General features: G+C 33.1%; 1 protein-coding gene across 1 annotated transcript; it reads right to left on the bottom strand.

Annotated features, from left to right (window-relative positions):
• Positions 1-9,611: 9,611 nt before the first annotated feature.
• LOC100244949 (F-box protein At2g27310) lies at positions 9,612-10,932 on the bottom strand. Its single transcript, XM_002273002.4, has one exon. It carries the CDS (start codon positions 10,819-10,821, stop codon positions 9,811-9,813), a length of 1,011 nt encoding a protein of 336 aa, XP_002273038.1. The 5' UTR covers positions 10,822-10,932; the 3' UTR covers positions 9,612-9,810.
• Between the last annotated feature and the right edge of the window lie 7,464 nt (positions 10,933-18,396).

Raw genomic sequence — 18,396 nt, 5'->3', positions numbered from 1 at the left:
TATAGATATGGTACTACTCTGATCAAAAGGTGAAGTGGGTCACTGTCTCGAACTCACTAGTCGATCTCCTAATCCTATGTCAATAGACTCAATATCCTTTATGATAGGTCAGGCCCAAGTGATCATGATGTAAGTGAAATATGTCTCATATCGAAAGCATAACACACATCAACACAAGATATGTAAAACATACTCTTGAAAAAGAAAAGAACATATACTCAAGATAAAAAGATCATATTGCTAAATGAAACACTGAGTACATCATGTGCGAAACGGTAAATGACTACAAACGACTAGACTCTCAACATGAACTATAAACAATGACTCTGAACCAAACTGGACTCAACAAAACAAAAATAACTCTGATGAACTAAAAACCGAACTCAACAAAACAAAAAAGACTCTGATGATGACCATAATCAAAATGAAAAAAAAAATGCTCTGAGTTGAATTGCTGCAAAGTAATGTACCCATGTTGACTTAGCCAAGTCCTCAACTTGGAAGATGCTGAAATACCATATGCCATCAGTACCATCAATATTCAAATCAATCTACTAAATACTAAGAGGAGGAGGAACTGTATGCGTAGAATGCAGAGGCAGAGGATTAGTGGTCACACTTGGCCTAGCCAAGTTGACCAACCCTGAATTAATCAAGTCCTGTATCGCATGATGGAGTGTCGAACAACGCTCAATATCATGTCCCTGAATCTAATGATATAAAAAGTGCTCATGTGAACGGAAATGAGGAGGAATAAGATGTGGCAAGAGGTGCGGCGCCAAAGGACCAATCAATCCAGCGTCTCTGAGCTTCTCGAAAGCTCTAATCAAAGTCATGTCCAATGGAGTGAATTGTCTCGCGGGCCTCTGTGCATATGGTCTAGGTGGCGGGTGAGTAGTGGCTCTCGGATGTGATGGTCGTGGTTGGATGCTAGTCTGAGCAATGTAAGGCTGCTGAACATAAACCGGTTGATACTGATACTATGGATGAAATAAATAAGCCCTGACTGCAGAGGCCTGTAAGATGAGTGATGTGTAGGCCTCTGATGCTGATAGCTAATAGCACCAACCCCTCTAGATATGGTAGATGATCCAACCAGTTTCTTCCCCTTACTGTCATGGGAAGGAGCAGTGTTTGTCCATAATCCTCGAGCAATGGCCTCCTCAACACTAAAAGTTGCATGAACCAGACTCTTAAGATCCTGAAATGGAATACCCACGAGGCGCCTAGCGAACCTTGACTATAGGTTCCGAAGAACTATATCAATTTGATCTTGCTCCTTAGGCTGGTTTATCATACCAACCACTTTTGCCCTCCAACGATTAACAAATGAAGAAATAGACTCATCTGGTCTCTGCCTGGTGGCCTCCAACTCTCGTCTAGATACATCAATGTCGGCACTAAAAGCGAACTGGGTCAGAAACTCATGAGCCACATCCTCCTAGGTGCGAAGTCTCGAAGACTCAATTGAAGCAAACCATCTCTTAGTTGCTCCACTAAGTGACATAGGGAAGAGGGCCACCAATTGTGCATCATCAATCTCGTGCGCTCTCATGACTGTGTTGTATAGTCTCAAGTGGATCTTAGGACAACCAATCCCACTATAGCGCTCAATGTCTGGAATGCGAAACTTGGTGGGCAAGCTTGCCGCCGGTATGCCATCTCTATCATCCCAAGTCAAACCACCATCTTGTAATCTAATCTGTCTCATCTTGGACTCAAGTCTCTCAACCCTGGCCTCCTGCTCGGCCAATCTAGTATTATCAGTAGTGGGAACAATGGGGGGTGGCACTATGACAGTAGGTAGTGGAATGGTCTCATAATGATCTGCTAGATAGAATGGAGTACCAAGTAAAACCCTAGGTGGAAGAGCCTGTGTTGTCTGAGATGCATGAGGAACTGTCTCATCAATGAGCATGCCAACTGGATGAGGATCCTAGCGAGAACTCTCTATCTGATCCAAGCGTCTACTAACTCCTGCCATGAACTCTTGAATAGAAGCAAGTGTAGAAGCTAGCTCATCTAACATCTCAACTGAATTGTTCGAACTCTGGTGTGAATCTGCTTTGATCAACTAACCTCCAACTCTCCTCTAAGAATGTGACTCCAAACTCAACCAACTCCTAAACTAACTCCCTATAATGCAAACAAAATGGATGAAAGACACAATATAAAACCCTAGAAGACAACCGTACAACATGTAAGCACATGGTCTTGTGGTGGCAATCCAAAATCTGGATGTATGACGAGAACTCTAGAGTCATAAAGGTGTCCATTGTGAGATGGCTACAAATGTGACTAGATAATTCCCATCAATAATCCAAGATGAAAGAGGTGTGAAAAACACGTTGTCACGAGATTGATACTCCATTTATAACCACATATCCTTGACTCAACCTTCAACCCGAGCTCCATGAAGAGAAAAAAAGATAAGGTGATCAAGGCAAATATCTCGAAAAGAATGTAAATGTGAAAATGTGTCTTTCACCTTTCCATAATGAAAATGTGAGCATCGAGTCAAAAATCAAATCAAGGATCAAACAAAAATGAGATACTAAGCCCGTGATAGGTGTATAGCGTAAAAAGATGATCAATGAACATATCCTAAAGCATCCGACAAGTGACAACCAACCGAAAGGATGCGTCAAGCTAAGAAATGAAGATGAAAGCCCTAGGGAGAAAACACGCTAAACTCATCAAGTGAAAAGCAAGAATCGGAGATGACAAGGCAACAAGTAATCCAATTGATACTCAAACTCATGCCAATCTTCGAACACTCTCAAATGGAAACCCAAAAGAAAAAAAACACTGAACCTAGGTGGTGACTAAAGCGGCTCTGAAGACTCTCAGATACACCCACGTGTGAGGAAGAAATCATAATCAAAGGGTTTAAGCTCATCCTACAAGGTCAAAGTGGCCCTAAAAGGAAAATGGTAGACTTTAAAAGGTCCCTAGTAGAAGCGATCGTACCCTCTAACGGTACGCACCCTCTGCACGCCTCCAAAGAGACGGAGTGCTTCCATGCAAGGTGGTCATCACCTCCACATATGCACTACCTCACATCCCAGGGCGTTTCCTATGGCGAAGGCTCTCCTAATGGCTAGTGCATCTCACAACTCTAATCACTCATTGACGATCTAAGGTGCCTAGTGAGTGGTGTGGGTGCATCCGAAAATCCTATGAAACTAAAAGAAAACACACCGATTACACAAATATCCTGAAATCTAGCTCTGGGCTATACAAGTCTTCAAAGTTCAGATTCCAATCAACATCAATATGTCGACCACCTCCAGAATGCTCCCAAACATAGATATAGCACAATGCTAGACTCGACTCCTAATCACTAGCTCGGTCGAAGAGCAAACAAAGCAACAAGTCTCATATCAAATATGATATCAAGGAAAACAATGTCGACTGAGACTAGAGACTTGGAAATAAAGGGATAAGTGTGTGTCCCTCATAGACAAGCAACTCATGCAATCACATAGAATGGGAGAAGCCATGCAACAGACAGTCATGCAAAATAGGTATATATCATCCAAATCTACACACAACTAATCGAGATGAATATCTAACAAGGATAGCATGCTCCATAAAAATCATGTTAATATACAACCAAGAAAATCAATCATGTCAAGATGAACGAGATAAGCAACAAAAAGAATGTACATGTCAAGGTGAGCAGAGTGATTATACAACCAGGAGAGTCAATATGGGAGGAAAAACGAAATGATAAATCAATATAATCAACGTGTCGATGCCTCCAACAAATACCATAACTAATCATGCGTCAAGGATAGTGATGTCAAGAGCTCTCAATGTGTGATAAACAATCAAGCAAACAAAAGCACAAAGAGAGGTAGGTACCCTTTGATCGACCAATCAAACGCCATATTTACCTCAACTCAAGTTCAAGCTTGACCCTCTAGTCGATCCCTAGTGGAGTCGTCATTTTGTGAACCCCCCATTTCCTGCTCATGCGCTTCCACTCAATGGCGAGCTCGCTTTTTATTTTAAAAAATGATTTTATTTTTAAGAAAATGACTTGGAGTCGCCACTTATTTTAGTATTTTTTTTAAGGAAAAAAAATAAGAAAAAAACCCTAAATGTGACTCTTTATTTTGGAAAATGTGGTCGATGAAAAACCGGATCGGGTTCGAGGGTCAGGTTACTTATCGAGAAGGTACGGTAAAAACCGTAGCACCCCTCTAAATCCCTAAAGATGGGCCTCTACTAATAAAATGAGGCAAGTACAGCGATTGATAAGTAAATCAATGAATACCGAATGAAAATCATAACAAAATACCCGAATGAATATGAGAGGCAAAGAATGTACCTGAGTGATAAGCCGATTTATTTCATGGGAAGCAAATGTTAGTGAACAAACATAGAATAATTGTGTGCGTACCATTGAACAGAATAAATCCATTATGTATAGCAATCAAATTGATCAATCAATCAATCAATCATAAAATCACGTATGTTGGGCCCCCACCCTAACCCGATTTTCCTCTCAGTTGCCCCTTTCTCCTCTCAATTATCTCCCTCTTCCTCTCAGACCACAACCCTCTCTCTGTAACCTCAGCTTGCTTGCCTCTCAAGCTTTCCCAGCTAGCCAAAAACACGTTCCTCTCTAACAGCCCAAAAGATTCCCATACAACGTGTCATATTTTCACTGCACCTCCAACCCACTCCTCTGATTCTCTATTAGCCTCTCCAAATATTACAAGTGGATCTCTAAGGCTCTTCCACGTGACAAAATAAGCAGTTGCAAGAATGACCCAAAATGAGGGTCTACAATTAATTTTATTATCATTATTATTTGTCTACGATGAATATTTTTTTATTTTAATTAAAAATAAAAGTGAAAAGATGATGCAATTAAGATTTTCCTTTTTCAAAAATATATTATTTTAGTCAAATAAGTGTAATTATTTTATATTATATAATATTTTTTATTTTCCACTTTTCCAAACATGGTATTCTTAGGGTATTGCATGCACATGTACCGCTCATGTGTAGCACGCATGAATGGTTGCATGGATATGTGGTTGTGTTGGTGGCGTGTGTGAAATGTGGCATTCTTTGGGTATTGCATGGATATGTTGCTCCTATGTAATAATAAATTTTAATATATTTTATTATTACAATGTATGAAGTTGTCATTTTTTATCCTTTTGCACATGGTACAAACTTAATCATAAAATGAAAGAAATGATGAAGAAAATAAGAGTAAAAACCAATCACAACAAAAGCGCATTCCAACTTTTATTATATAATATAGAAAATATAAAAAAAGTTGTAATATTTAGATATGTATGAGATCCATACAACTATTTCTCAATATGTAATTTTTACGGGTTTCATAAGTTTTATTTTTAATTTTTTAATGGCATGCACTTTACATATGTCATTTAATACAGGGTGAAATGTGGGTAGGTGCCCCAAAATAAACGGTGGGTACCAAAAACAACCTTGACAACTTTTATTTTACAACATTATATGTTTTATGATGGGTGAGAATTTTTTATTTGGTCATTAGTGTACACATGTCATTTTGAGACTTGTCACTTGATTACATGTGACAATTAATAACTAATTAGTTTTTTTACTTTGTTATGTAATGACCACTAGAAAATAAAAATAAGAATAACAGTGATCAAAATACTATGGTTCTATTTCACAAAGGCTTTTTTAACCATTCTAAAAAAAAAACAATTTGCAAAGTATTCTCTATAATTTCAATTTTTCAAAAAAAAAGGCAGTTTTTATTCTAAGATAAACAATTTTTGAAGAAGCCTTTACTTTTCCCCTCTCCATTGAAACCTAATTTTGGAAATATAACCTTTTATTTTTATTTTTTATAAAAATATTATTATTTTCTTATAAAAATAATATTTAAAAAATATATATACTATAAATATTTGAAATAATTAAAAGTATTTATGTCAAAAATAAATTATTTTTTAAATAAAAACATGAGGATGTATAAATTCATAAATATAAGGTATTTCGAACACAAAACAGCTCCACCTACTGTCCCCTATTAGTAGAGCCAAACCCAGAACCGCGCACATTTAATTATCAGAAACAGCACCCGAAATATGCTCCATGCTTTATGGTACAAAGATGTCCCTTCAAACCCCACCATGTTTCTATGCTTTCGTAAATTTCACTGCAAAATCTCTATTTATTTAACACCTGTACTTTTTTCTTCTATAGATACCATGTTTCGTCACACATATCAAAATTACTCTCTGTGAGAATATTTTTAAAGGAAAAAAAAAAAAAACTATACATATGTCCAATCCAACGTCTTGGTTGCCACTTGCCCAAAGGATGAGTTGACTCTCGTATTAAGAATTAGTTGTCACTAAAATAAAAAATTGCGCGCCCAACTTGAAGAAATGGACCAAAACTAACCCAAGATCAGCATAGATTATATATATGTATAAGACTTGCTGAAATAGACTTGAGCAACAGTGATCACTGGAGGCACGCATGCATGCATCTACAGGCAAATTGTGTAAGACCGTCCCAATATGCTTCCCAAAGGACATCACAAGTGTTTGATAGAAGATGATAGAACAATATCATATGTCACCAATTGTCAATGCACTGCATCACCACAACTATAAAAGCCACCACTTGCACTTTCTGAAAGTTTTTGAAAATACGGCACGGCTTTCAGTTTGAGATATACCTCAGCACCCAATTTTGATGCCCCAATCAATGCTATCTCTGACTCCCACTGCCCAGCTCTGAGGGTTTCCATTGAACCTGGCCCCAGTTTCTGCTAGGGCTTAGTTTTAGGGAACAAAAGATGGGTCCAAAGTCGGCCAAAGATTGCACATAGCAACTAATTTATTAGATGGCTAGATTGCACAACACCATTCTTACATCACCTCTCATCAGTTGTGTCTTGTCGGTTTTGTTTATAATATCTTCTAACTCAGTACTCTTTTATATTACAAAAAATTATTCCCATATTTTCACTTAGGTTTCAATGTAGCTCCTTCAACTTCTTTTAAGTAATGTGAATTATTATAGCTTTTGAACAACCGGTTCTCCCCTTAAAATAGATGGCCAAGATGTAATCTTGGACATCCAAAGGCTTAAAAATAAAAAAATTGGTTCACTAGAATTTTTCATACAACTAGACTCTTCTATTTTTAAAAAATTTTCTTTTTTGAAAGTAAGACGGCCTTTATCTCATCAATCCTACTTTCCATGCATGCAATTAAAAGCCTCTATAAAGGAAATCATAAATATATATATATATTGACTTCAATCCATGGGAGCAGCCGACATGCCCAAGAGGCCTAATTTTAGAGCATGAAGCCTGGGAGAGCTTCTTTATCATATCCACCAGTTGGTGGGTGGGGGGTTGCAACTTGCAATTAATACTCCATTTGCAGAAGAGTTTGAGCTGAATTCAGTAATTTGATGAACCAAAAGAGTGGTAATGAAATAGAAGCAGTTTGAACGGGATATCTGGATGACTTGAGCCATGGAGAGAAGAACTGAAGAAAGAAACATGAGAGTTTATAAGATGGAAAACTGAAACAACCCAAACCTACAACACAAGTCTCTAATAAAGGTATAGATGATATGAATTTCATCTCATGACCTTTTCCCACTTTTGACCAGTCTGCGTACTCAATCTATTACCCTTTTCACAGTGCATGTGGGATTCACATTTTTCTTCTTTTTAATCTCACCTTATCTTCTAAGTCAAACTAGTTTACTATGAACCACAGGCTCGTAGAGCTCGATTATGTTACACCATATGAAGGATATTTTTCCGATAAATATTGAAAAGTTACCATCAATTGAATGATGTCATCTGCAAGCTAATCTTATTCGTTTGTATTTAAATCTTATATGTCCGATCTTATCTCTTGATCTTATTTATTTGTTTTATCATCTAGTAATTTAAGTTTCGAACATGTTTAATGGCCTAGATGGGAAGTTTGATGGGTACAAATTTGATGCTAGTATTGAGTTCTCAAAAGTTTAATCATTATTTATGAGCAGTGCATGAAATTGATGCTATTGAAGGGATTATTGTGGTTCAAGATTGAATGAATTGGTTGTGTGGTGCCTTTCAAGAAAGAAAAGGGTTTGCTTACCACATTTTACATTTCCTTGATTGTACGCAAATCTAGTTTGATTGAACAACCACCAACCGTTAGGACTATTAATGTTAAACTAAACTAATTTTGTATGCACGTACATTTAATATAATCGTACCTCTAGTAGAATTTTATTTTGATAGAAAACTTTAAATTTTTTTAAAAAAAATTTATTATTATTTTTTTGTTTTTGTGGTTTTACCCTTTAATTTACTTAAGTTATGTTTGGTTTTAAAAAAGTATCAAAGAAAGATAAAAAAATGTTAAGGAAATTATTTTCTCATGTTTGGTTTTCAGTGATCAAACATAATTTAAGTTTAAAATTAATTATAAAAAGTTTTAAAATATAAACCGATGTTATAATTTGATGGTTAGACCATTAAATAGGTGGGTTGGATGCTAGTTCAACTTAAAAGTGGAAAGGTAGCCGTATTGAGTTCCTCTATTCCAATTTTTTTTTAATTTATTTTATAAGCTTATACATTGAAAAAAAAAAAAAAAAAGAGGTAAAAAGCAAAGTATTCAATAAAATATAAATTTAATATATTCAATTAAAAATAATTAAAATTTCATATATTTGATGTAAGTACTTTGATTAATTTGAATGGGTAATATGAAGGAATAAAATCTTAATTATTTTAAGGGGTTTTTTCTTTTTCCTTTAAAATAAATGTCAAAAATATATATTTTTTATAACTAATTTAAAACAAAAAAAAAAAACTTTATACAAGAGGTTTTTTGGTAAACTAACTTAATTACTTAATTTAAATATGATTAAACATGTTTAATAAAATAACTTAATGATATGACTTCAAAAGTGTTTATTTTTTTTTAACATTTTATTAAAGGTAATTTGTTTTTAAACTTTAGGTTGTTATTTTTCTACTTTTTTATAACTTATTATAAATTTTTTATTAAATAGAAAAAATCAAAATATTTGGCTTTTTTTAAATGAGAAAAGATAACATATTAGTTTTTCTTTATTTTTAAATATTTAATAAAAATATAATATTATAAAAACAAACAACTTAATATTTAATATTATTAAACATTATTTAATTTTAAGGTTTATTTAGAATTAAGTGAAAAAAAAAATATCATCTTAAAGTAAAAAACAACTTTAAGTAATAAATAAAAATAATTAACTTATTTTTATATTCATACATTTTTACTCCCAAATCTTCTTATGAACTCCACAATTTTTTTTGTTACTCCACGACCCTATTTTGCCCTAATTATAATTTATAATTATTATTTTGTCAATTTGATAATTTAGAATAAATTTTAAATTAATTTTATTAAATTATTTTAATACTTAAAATAAGAATTAAGTAATAAATTTTAAGTCAACAATTTAAATATAATTTAACTTAAAGACAACTTAAGTTAATAAGTAATAAGTATTAAATTTTATCAAATAATATTAATAATTAATTTAAAACAAGAACAAATCATTTTTTGTTTAAATAATAATAGTAAAATTAAAAATGGGTCTTCTCTTATATTCCACAAGAATTGTTACAATCAAATAAGACAACAGCCGTCCTTTCTTTAGCATCATTTCCTAATAAAAAATTAATTAAATCGATACAATAACTAATAATTCATTCATTTCTTTCTCTTCTTTTCAATTTTCATAGGCTGTAACTGTATCCCCAATCATATATTTACATTTCTATGTGAATAGAAAGTATGACCAAAAGCTCAGAAAAATGGTGACACCAAGGGCAATGCAGACCATGTCCAAAGTTTTCTCTCTCCTCAATCGTCTCTCCCTTCTCTCTCCCATCATTTCCAAGTATCTCTCGTACCTCGCTTTCCCTTCCTCTCCCTTCGCTTTCTTTCTCCTACCATTCTCTAATGCCTCCTGCAAAATTACCAAACTCTCCTTCCCATTCAGATGCCTTCCTTCCATGTCCTCCACCTGTAAGTTCACCTCCCTCACCTGCATCTCTCCTCCCTCTTTCCCTGCGCATGTCACCACTATCCCACACTGCACTACCTCCGACCCCACTGTCCGATCGCCGCCCACCACAGTTGCGTATCGTACCTGAACTTCTCCGGTCAACCAGTGCCGCTTCACCGATACTGGCCTCAGGCTCGAGAGGTTCGCCGCTCGCTTCCGGGTTGGGTCGATGAGGATCCAGCTCAGGGTGAGGGTGTCTTCAAGGTGGCTAAGCCACTTGTAATCGCCGTCGACGGAGTACTGTACCGGAGTCGGCACCGTGTCTTTTGGATCGAGGAGGTCGACACGGAAGGGCGAGCACTGGAACCATCCGGTGATTGTCTCGGTGGCTTCGACCTTGGAGAAGATGAGGCTATTTTTGTAGTGAATATCCACGGCGGAGATGAGCTCCAACGTGGGAGACGAGGTAGTAGGGGGAATTTTCCGGGACTGGCCGTGGTACTGGTCGAGGGGGTGGGCGAGGAGGGGGTAGGAGTCGGAGAAGAAGGAGCGGTGGCCACCGGGGAAGGCGGAGACGAGGGCTTGGAGGGTTGGGTCATTTAGCGAAGGCCAGGTGGAGGTGCATATGTCCCTCCAGAGCTTGTCTACAGTGGCGAGCGCATGTAGCTGTGAGGAGGCGGCACCAGCGGCGGCGAGAGTGGGACCGTCGAGACGGGTGAGGATATGGGTCTGAATGATGTCCGGATGGACGGAGGTGATGGTTGTGGAAGGAGAATCCATAGGGAATTTGAAGTAGTCCTGACTCCGGAGGAGAAACTGAGAAATGCAATGAGAAAGAGGAGGGTGGGAGTGAGGGGTTTATATAATAACAAGGGGAGGGGTTCAAATTGAGATTTATGGGGGCACGGTCAACACTAGCATGAATTATAAGTTTATAATGTGATGATGATGTATTACACTTATCATCTTCTTTCATCTGCCCTAGATTAATTTTACAATTTTGTGGGACCACTAGGGCGCTTTGACCATAAGGAAGAGTCATTAGTCATTACTCGAACGGAATCCACTTCGATGGCTGCGTAGAAATCGGGCTGCGTCCGCTTGACGTTTCGCTCTAAATCCACCCTCCTTTGATCTTTAATTTTTCAAATCTGACTCCAACCCTTGTCAGTGTCTAATCCACGTATTTTCAACTGATTGATAAGTTTGAACAGAATTTTGCAACTGCCCTAGTTTATAATTTACTCAATTTGAATAACCTTCAACGTATTTAAGTCGGCCAAAGTCCCAACGGTTTAGTTTATTAGTTATGGTCTCATACAAACAATTAAGTAAGATGAAATTGCTGCTAACACCCACGGACTGAGAAGATTAATCTTATCCATATGTATTAATATATGAGGGAGAGAGAGAGAGAGAGTTGAGGTCACGTCAGCCCCCCAGATCGATGATGTGCATGGCTATTTCCTCTCTTTTACTTTCATGCATACTCTTCACACAATAAATGTTTTGTAGGGGTCAAAGACGCCACTGAATTGGGGTGTGGACGACTAAAGTATTAGCGCGTTGAATCCTCCATCACCATCTTTCTCTGTTTATTTATTCCATAATCCATATTATATCATACAATCACCCATCAACTAATAAGAAAAGAAATTGCAAAGAATGTGATAATATTGTATTCGGAGTCATCCTGGTGAACTGCGGGCAAGCAGGCAAAGTCACAGACTCGCACATAAACCATTTTGGGCATCTGGTGGGTAAATCCAAAACTTAACATGGACTTAAAAAGAGGAGGAAAGTAATCGGCATACAAAACACAAATGCCTTCATTTGTAAGCTTAATTAATTAGGCTATGGACTTTATTATTGACCTTTCATAGCGTGAAATCTAAAAGGGAAACATGTGTTTAAAGGCTTAGACTCGCCATTCAAACACATGGGCGGCTACCTACAAAAAAATGGGGTAGACCTCCTGATATATCATGCCGGTGACTGACTGATTAAAGACCACTACTCTGCCTGTGGTCCAAGTCCCACCACCCTAGCTAGCTCTTCTATTTTTATTTATTTATTTATTAATTTCTTTTTGAAATAAAGGTAGGAAATATTTGAGTAGACAAGAAATTAGCAAAAAAGATAAAGGTAGTAGAAGTTAGAAGTTTGAAATTGATATTAATTGGGTTGCAATATTGACCACGTCCAACTGATTGGAATGTTTGTATTGATTGGGAATTGAACGTGCCATGAGATTTTGAGGGCAGGAAAATGGCCGGATACCACACACTTTTCATATGCTAATATTGTATCAATTTTGGAAATTAGGAGGATGGTGAACACATTTCATGTCTCTGTGCCCATATCATCATTTATGGGCATGATTCAAAAAGTGTAGCCTGAACTTGGGTGTGCGCGCAGGTCCAAAATTCTAGTACTACTGATAGAATAGTAATATTTTAATAATATATAAAAGTTTTCGTTTCTTAGCATAAATTTGTTCAAATACATTTTTTATTTTTTATTTTTTAGCATCATTTTTTTTTATGTAAAACATAAAAACTCTTTTATAAAAATTAAAATTTTTGGGATATATTTGACTTAATTTTTTTTTAGGAAAAAAAATAGAAAAACACATTTTTGATATAAAAAAAATCATTTTTTATTTTTGTTTTCATGTAATATTTTTTAATTATTTTTAAAAGACTATTTTAAAAAATAATTATATAAACATATAAAATAATTAAAAATAAAACATTATATATAAAAATTATTTTTAAAACATATTTTAAAATATTAAAAATATTTCAAATTCCCAAATAAATTTGTTTCTAGATCTCTCTTTTTAAAATTTAAAAAAAATTTAAAGAAATAAAATAAAATTTAATAAATATTTTCAAATACATAAAATATGTACTTTTTATATTTGTATAAGTATTTTTGTTTTTAAAATAAATAAATATATATATCCAAATAAAAAGAAATTTAGGAATCAATCATTGGAAAAGAATTTTCCTCTGTCGTGAAGAACAGAAGGACACTTAAAAGAACAACAACAAACAGGGTGCTGCCAGATCAGATGAGAAGAGGACAAAAAATAATTATTTTGAAACAAATAAGACAATAGTTCATGGAATTGATTTTAAAATACAATGGATCCCACATATCACACCAACACATCAAAACCAACATGTTCGTCAGTTTAGCTTTTTATTTTGGTGTGCGAAGGCTGTGTTTGCTTTCACACTCCCTGCCATCTATGATGTTTGGGAAGGTATCTTTCACCGAGTAGGCAAATACATCATCATTAGCTCAGACCCACCTCGTCTTCACAAAAGGCCCAAATCCCGTCCACAGTTTAATTAGAGAACAAGGATTATTAGGTAGGAATAGGATAGATATTTGATGGCATGATGTGATCATGGCCCTTTGGAGTAGCATTTATTTTCTACCCACTCATGTACTAGCTCTCAAAGCCAACATCCTACGCTCATGAGAGGGAAGAGTCAAGCATAGGAAGAGTACACAACATTTTATTCACTAAAGTAAAAAATAAGTATAGGTGCTAAGGAGAAAGGTGAAGCACAAATAGAACAAAATATAGAGAGGGGATAGCATGTGACATAGATTATGAAACTTCCCACAAGATTTCAATGTCATTAAGTTCAAATGTCAAAGGTAACAATCAAGTCAGTACACCCTCACATGGGAATAAGTAGTTAGTCTAATATTATTATGGAACAACTAATATGAGGGTCCATTCATATCAGACAAGCAAAATTAAAAGAAAAATGAAAAGGTATTTTTTAAGGTTATGTTTGGTTTTGGAAAATTTGAGAGAAAATGTGAGGAAAAAAAAATAAAGAAAAAAAAATTAAAGGAGATAAAAAATAAAGGAAAATTTCTTCAATTTCATTTCACTTATTTTCCTTCATTGTATAAAGATTAAATAATTTTAAAACGTATAAATTTTAACTAATTTTAATTATATTTAATTTTTGTAAACCCTAAAATTTGTCTCAATTTTATTTTTACATTAATTTTGAACTCAATTTTTATCCTTAGATTTTAAATCCTGATTACACATGATATTTTTTGTTCACTCATCTTTAATTCTTAGTTTTTATTATTTTATAAATTGTTTTATTATTATTATTATTATTATTATATTATTTTTTTCTCTCTCTCATCTCTCCATTTTCTCTCCTCTCTTCTCCACCTACCCCCCATATCTCTGTCCATGCCCCCCCACATCCAAGACCTACCCCCTTCTTTTTTTTCTTTTTTTTCTTTTTTTTACTTTTGCCCTAACTTCCCCAATTTTTTTTCTAGATTTTTCCTCCACCACTCCCCATAGCCACAGGAACCCTACACGGCCACTCACGGGAACACCCACACAACCCCCCATTTTTTTTTCTTCTTATTCTTCCATTCTTCATCCACTCACTTCCAGCAGTACACACCACTCCCACACACACGATCCTTCATTTTCTCTCCCCACTCTTCTCCCATTTTTTTCCTCCAACTTTCTCATTATCTTTCTTTTCTTTTCTTTTTTTCATTTTTCAAAAAAATCATCAACCGTCACTGCCACCGGCAGGACCACCTGTCAATCACCACCGACAAACCACTATCGATCAGTGACTCCTTTCTCTTTTCTCTCATTCCCTCACTTTCTCATCACACTCATTTTCCATTTATTTTTATTGATTTGATTTTAATACTAATTGTTGTTTGTGAAATTTGAATTATTGAATTAATATGAAATTTGGGTTAATTTATTGTTAGTGAATTAATTTAGAATTTGTTAATTTGGGCTAGAATAGTTGATAATTGAGAAAATAAAGGATTAATCTAAAAGGATAAAAACATCCAAGAGGGGGGAGAGGGGTGAATTGGAGTTTTTTTTTTAAAAAAAAAAATCTTTTTAAACACAATAAAATTAAGCACAAGGAGCATAAATATAAAGATATAAGGATATAGAAAGCAAACTCAGATTTATAGTAGTTCGACACTTCCTTGCCTACATCCACTCTCCTTAAGCTCCTAATTGAGTGAAGGTTCCACTTATATCTGAAGTTTCAACCAAGCTTCTAATCACTTTTTACACTTGGATTCCGGCTCCAATGGGCTCTTACACAATCTCTTCAAGTATCTACTTTCTTGAAAACTTTAACACTCAATTAGCAAATATGAATATCTCAACCTAGCTCAACAATGGCTCAAATACAGCTCAAATGTTATTCTAACCTTGGAAGCCAAAAAACAAAAAAACAGTCTTAACCGATCGAGCTGGGGGCCGATCGGTTCACTAGTCATTGGAGCATTTAATGTTTGGTAGGTGACTATTACCCTCAACCGGACCTCGATCGAACCTCGATCGAGAAGGAAAATACATCGACTGAGAAAAAAAGGCTACTAGAAGAGAGAGTGTGTTTTTTGCACCTCCCGACCAAACCTCGATCAAGAAAGGGTAATCGGTCAATCGGTACCCTAGCCGGTAGAGTCGATTTGTTAGTGCCTTGATCGGTTCACCATTTTTGGCCCGAAAACCTATCTTTTTATGGTTTTTTTTTTCTAACACTTAGACATGATCTTTAGGCAAAAATATATGCCAACTTTAAAATGTTTTGCCTAAAGTTCATTTGATAGGTCTCGGATTTTGACGAAAATGTAACTTTAAGACATAAACTGAGTTTTTCAAAGATGCATGAAATGATATGTAAATCCTAAGTGCATCCATGCATTCATCTTCCATATGTTTCCTATGATTAAAAGTCTTTCAAAAGTCTTGATCTTGCATCCATTAGGTCCTTTGATGAATTTCCAAACTAATACCTGAAAATCTTTATAATTCAAACCAATTAGTAACTTAACTATGGTTTGTTATTATCAAAACATGATTAGAAAAACCCTTGTTCTAACAACATGTTTTAATAAAATAATAATTTAAAAATATTCTTCTTAATAAAAGAAAGTTTTTTATTAATAAAAATTCAGAAAAATGCTTTTAGAAAAATCCAAAAAGAAAATTGTTTTTAATAAAATTTGAAATTTTGTTTTTAATAATAATTTTCCAAAAATTTATTTGTTTAATAAAAATTGTCCAAAAGTTGTTTTGTAAATAAAGTTGTCCCAAAAATTAATTTTTAATTAAAAAATCTTTTGCAAATAAAGTTTTTTTTTTAATAATTTGTATAAGTCACTTTTCTTAAATAAAAACAAATTTAAATACTTTTGTAAATAAAATTATACAAATTAATTCTTTTATAGTAAAAGCAAGTAAAAATAATTTTTGCACCTAAATTGAAATTTTGTAATAAATTCTTTTGATACAATAAGTGTAAATAACTTTTTTGAAAATTGAATACAAATGAAATTGAGAAAATAAATTGACTCTTTTTTTTCAATAAATAAATTGAAATCATTAATTCAAAATCATTTTTAATAAAATCCTTTAAAATTTCTTGAAAACTTTTTTTTTAATATCTGTTTTTTATTTAGTTCAATAAATTATTTTGCATAATTCTCTTGTTATTTATTTTGTATATTCTTGTAATTAGATTTCATCATTATTTTTGTATATATTGATTTTCACTATGACTTGTACATACTCATTTACATGATTATTTTTCTTTGTATCTATAATTAATTAATTAATTGTCACAATTCTCTTAATTCTTTTAGTAGAGGTCATATGTATACTTGATTAGAGGCATGCTACGAATCATCACCGTACCTTCCCAATAGGTAACCTGACCCCCGAATCTAGATTCTGTTTTTGCAGATATGTCTTTTCCAAATAAGGAAGCACACAGGGTTTTCTTTCTTATTTTGTTTTCCCTTTAAAAAAATTAAAATAAGTGGCGACTCGAAGTCCTTTTCTAAAAATCATATTTTTCATCAAATAAATAAAAAGCAAATCTCGCTATCGAATAGGAACGCACATGAAAAACGTGGATCCACATTTTCTTTAAAAAAATTTATGGTGAAATCAAATATAAGAAAATCATTTTCTTTAATATTTTTTTTTTCTTTTCTTTGTACTTTTCAAGAACCAAACATAGCCTAAAAAGATTGAATAAATCATTCACAAAATTTTCTAAAGAATCAAATCTTATCAAATTATCCAAATATATTTTAAAAGAATAACATGATAGTCAATTGAAGATGATTAAATAAGGTTGATTTTGGGATGTGAGGTATGGTTGCTTTCACTCTATGAGCCTCATGTGATTCTTGGTTGGGTTGGAACAAAATACTAACTCAAGAGTCAAAAAAGAATGACAAGAGAACTACATAAGCTGAATTATTAAACTTTAAAATGGATATTTCAAAAATTACTTTTTCAAAAAATTCTAAAAGAAATTTATTAAAAACAATTTCAAATTAACGATTTTATTTTCAAGAAAGTGATTTACACTTATTATTATCCATTGAATTTATTAAAGAATTTTAATTTCAAAATAAAAATTATTTTTATTTACTTTTAAAAAAGAAATAAATTTTTACAATTTTATTTACAAAAGTACTTCTACTTGAGAAAAGTGACTTTTACATATTATTTAGAGAGAAAAAAAATGATATTTTTCTAAATTTATCTACAAAATATGTTTCAATTCAATTTTATTTACAAGCAAATTAATTTTTATTATTTTTATAGGAAACAAGATTCTCACAATTATTTACAACAGTATTAAATTTCAATTTTACTAGGTAGAAAGATTTTTAATAAGAGAAATGACTTTTTACAAAAGATACAAAAAATACTTCAATTCATTTTTATTTAACAAAAAGAATACTTAAATTCCTTTTTATTTACCAAACTTTATTGTTTGATTTAGAAAAAATTTAAAAAATCATAATTTAAAAAAAAATATTCCAATTTGATTTTTATTATTTATTTATTTTATTAAATAAACGGAATTTTTATGACTTTGATTTTAAAATGAGAATTTTTACATTATCTAAAAGAGAATTTTTTTTTCTTAATTTTATTGAAAGGGACTTGTATTTACAACTTTAATAAAAGAATTTATGTATCTTTTGAAAAGGATTCATGCTTATCTAAAAATAATTTTACCTAATCTCTTAGTTCTTTTACTCTTATTAGGTAAAGATTTTCACATATTTATTTTAAAATAAATAAATAATAAAAAAGAAAATATTTTGAACTTGATTTGTGAGAAAAAAAAAATATTTATTGAAAACAAAGATTTTATCAATTTATTTACACAAAGTGACTTCTATTTTATTTTATTATATAAAAATAATTTTTTTAACAGGAAATATGATTTTATTTTATTTTATTTTATTAAAAAAATCCTAAAGAAAGTTTTGGTCTTTATTTTATTTTTA

This window comes from Vitis vinifera, chromosome 6, assembly GCF_030704535.1.
Source record: "Vitis vinifera cultivar Pinot Noir 40024 chromosome 6, ASM3070453v1".
Classification (NCBI taxonomy): domain Eukaryota; kingdom Viridiplantae; phylum Streptophyta; class Magnoliopsida; order Vitales; family Vitaceae; genus Vitis; species Vitis vinifera.
The sequence above is the reverse complement of the archived record's forward strand: the minus strand, read 5'-3'. Positions and strand labels throughout refer to the sequence as shown.

What these genes read in the sequence shown, in the direction of transcription:
- LOC100244949 (XM_002273002.4), bottom strand. Translation starts at nt 10,821, where the DNA reads ATGGATTCTCCTTCCACAACCATCACCTCCGTCCATCCGGACATCATT.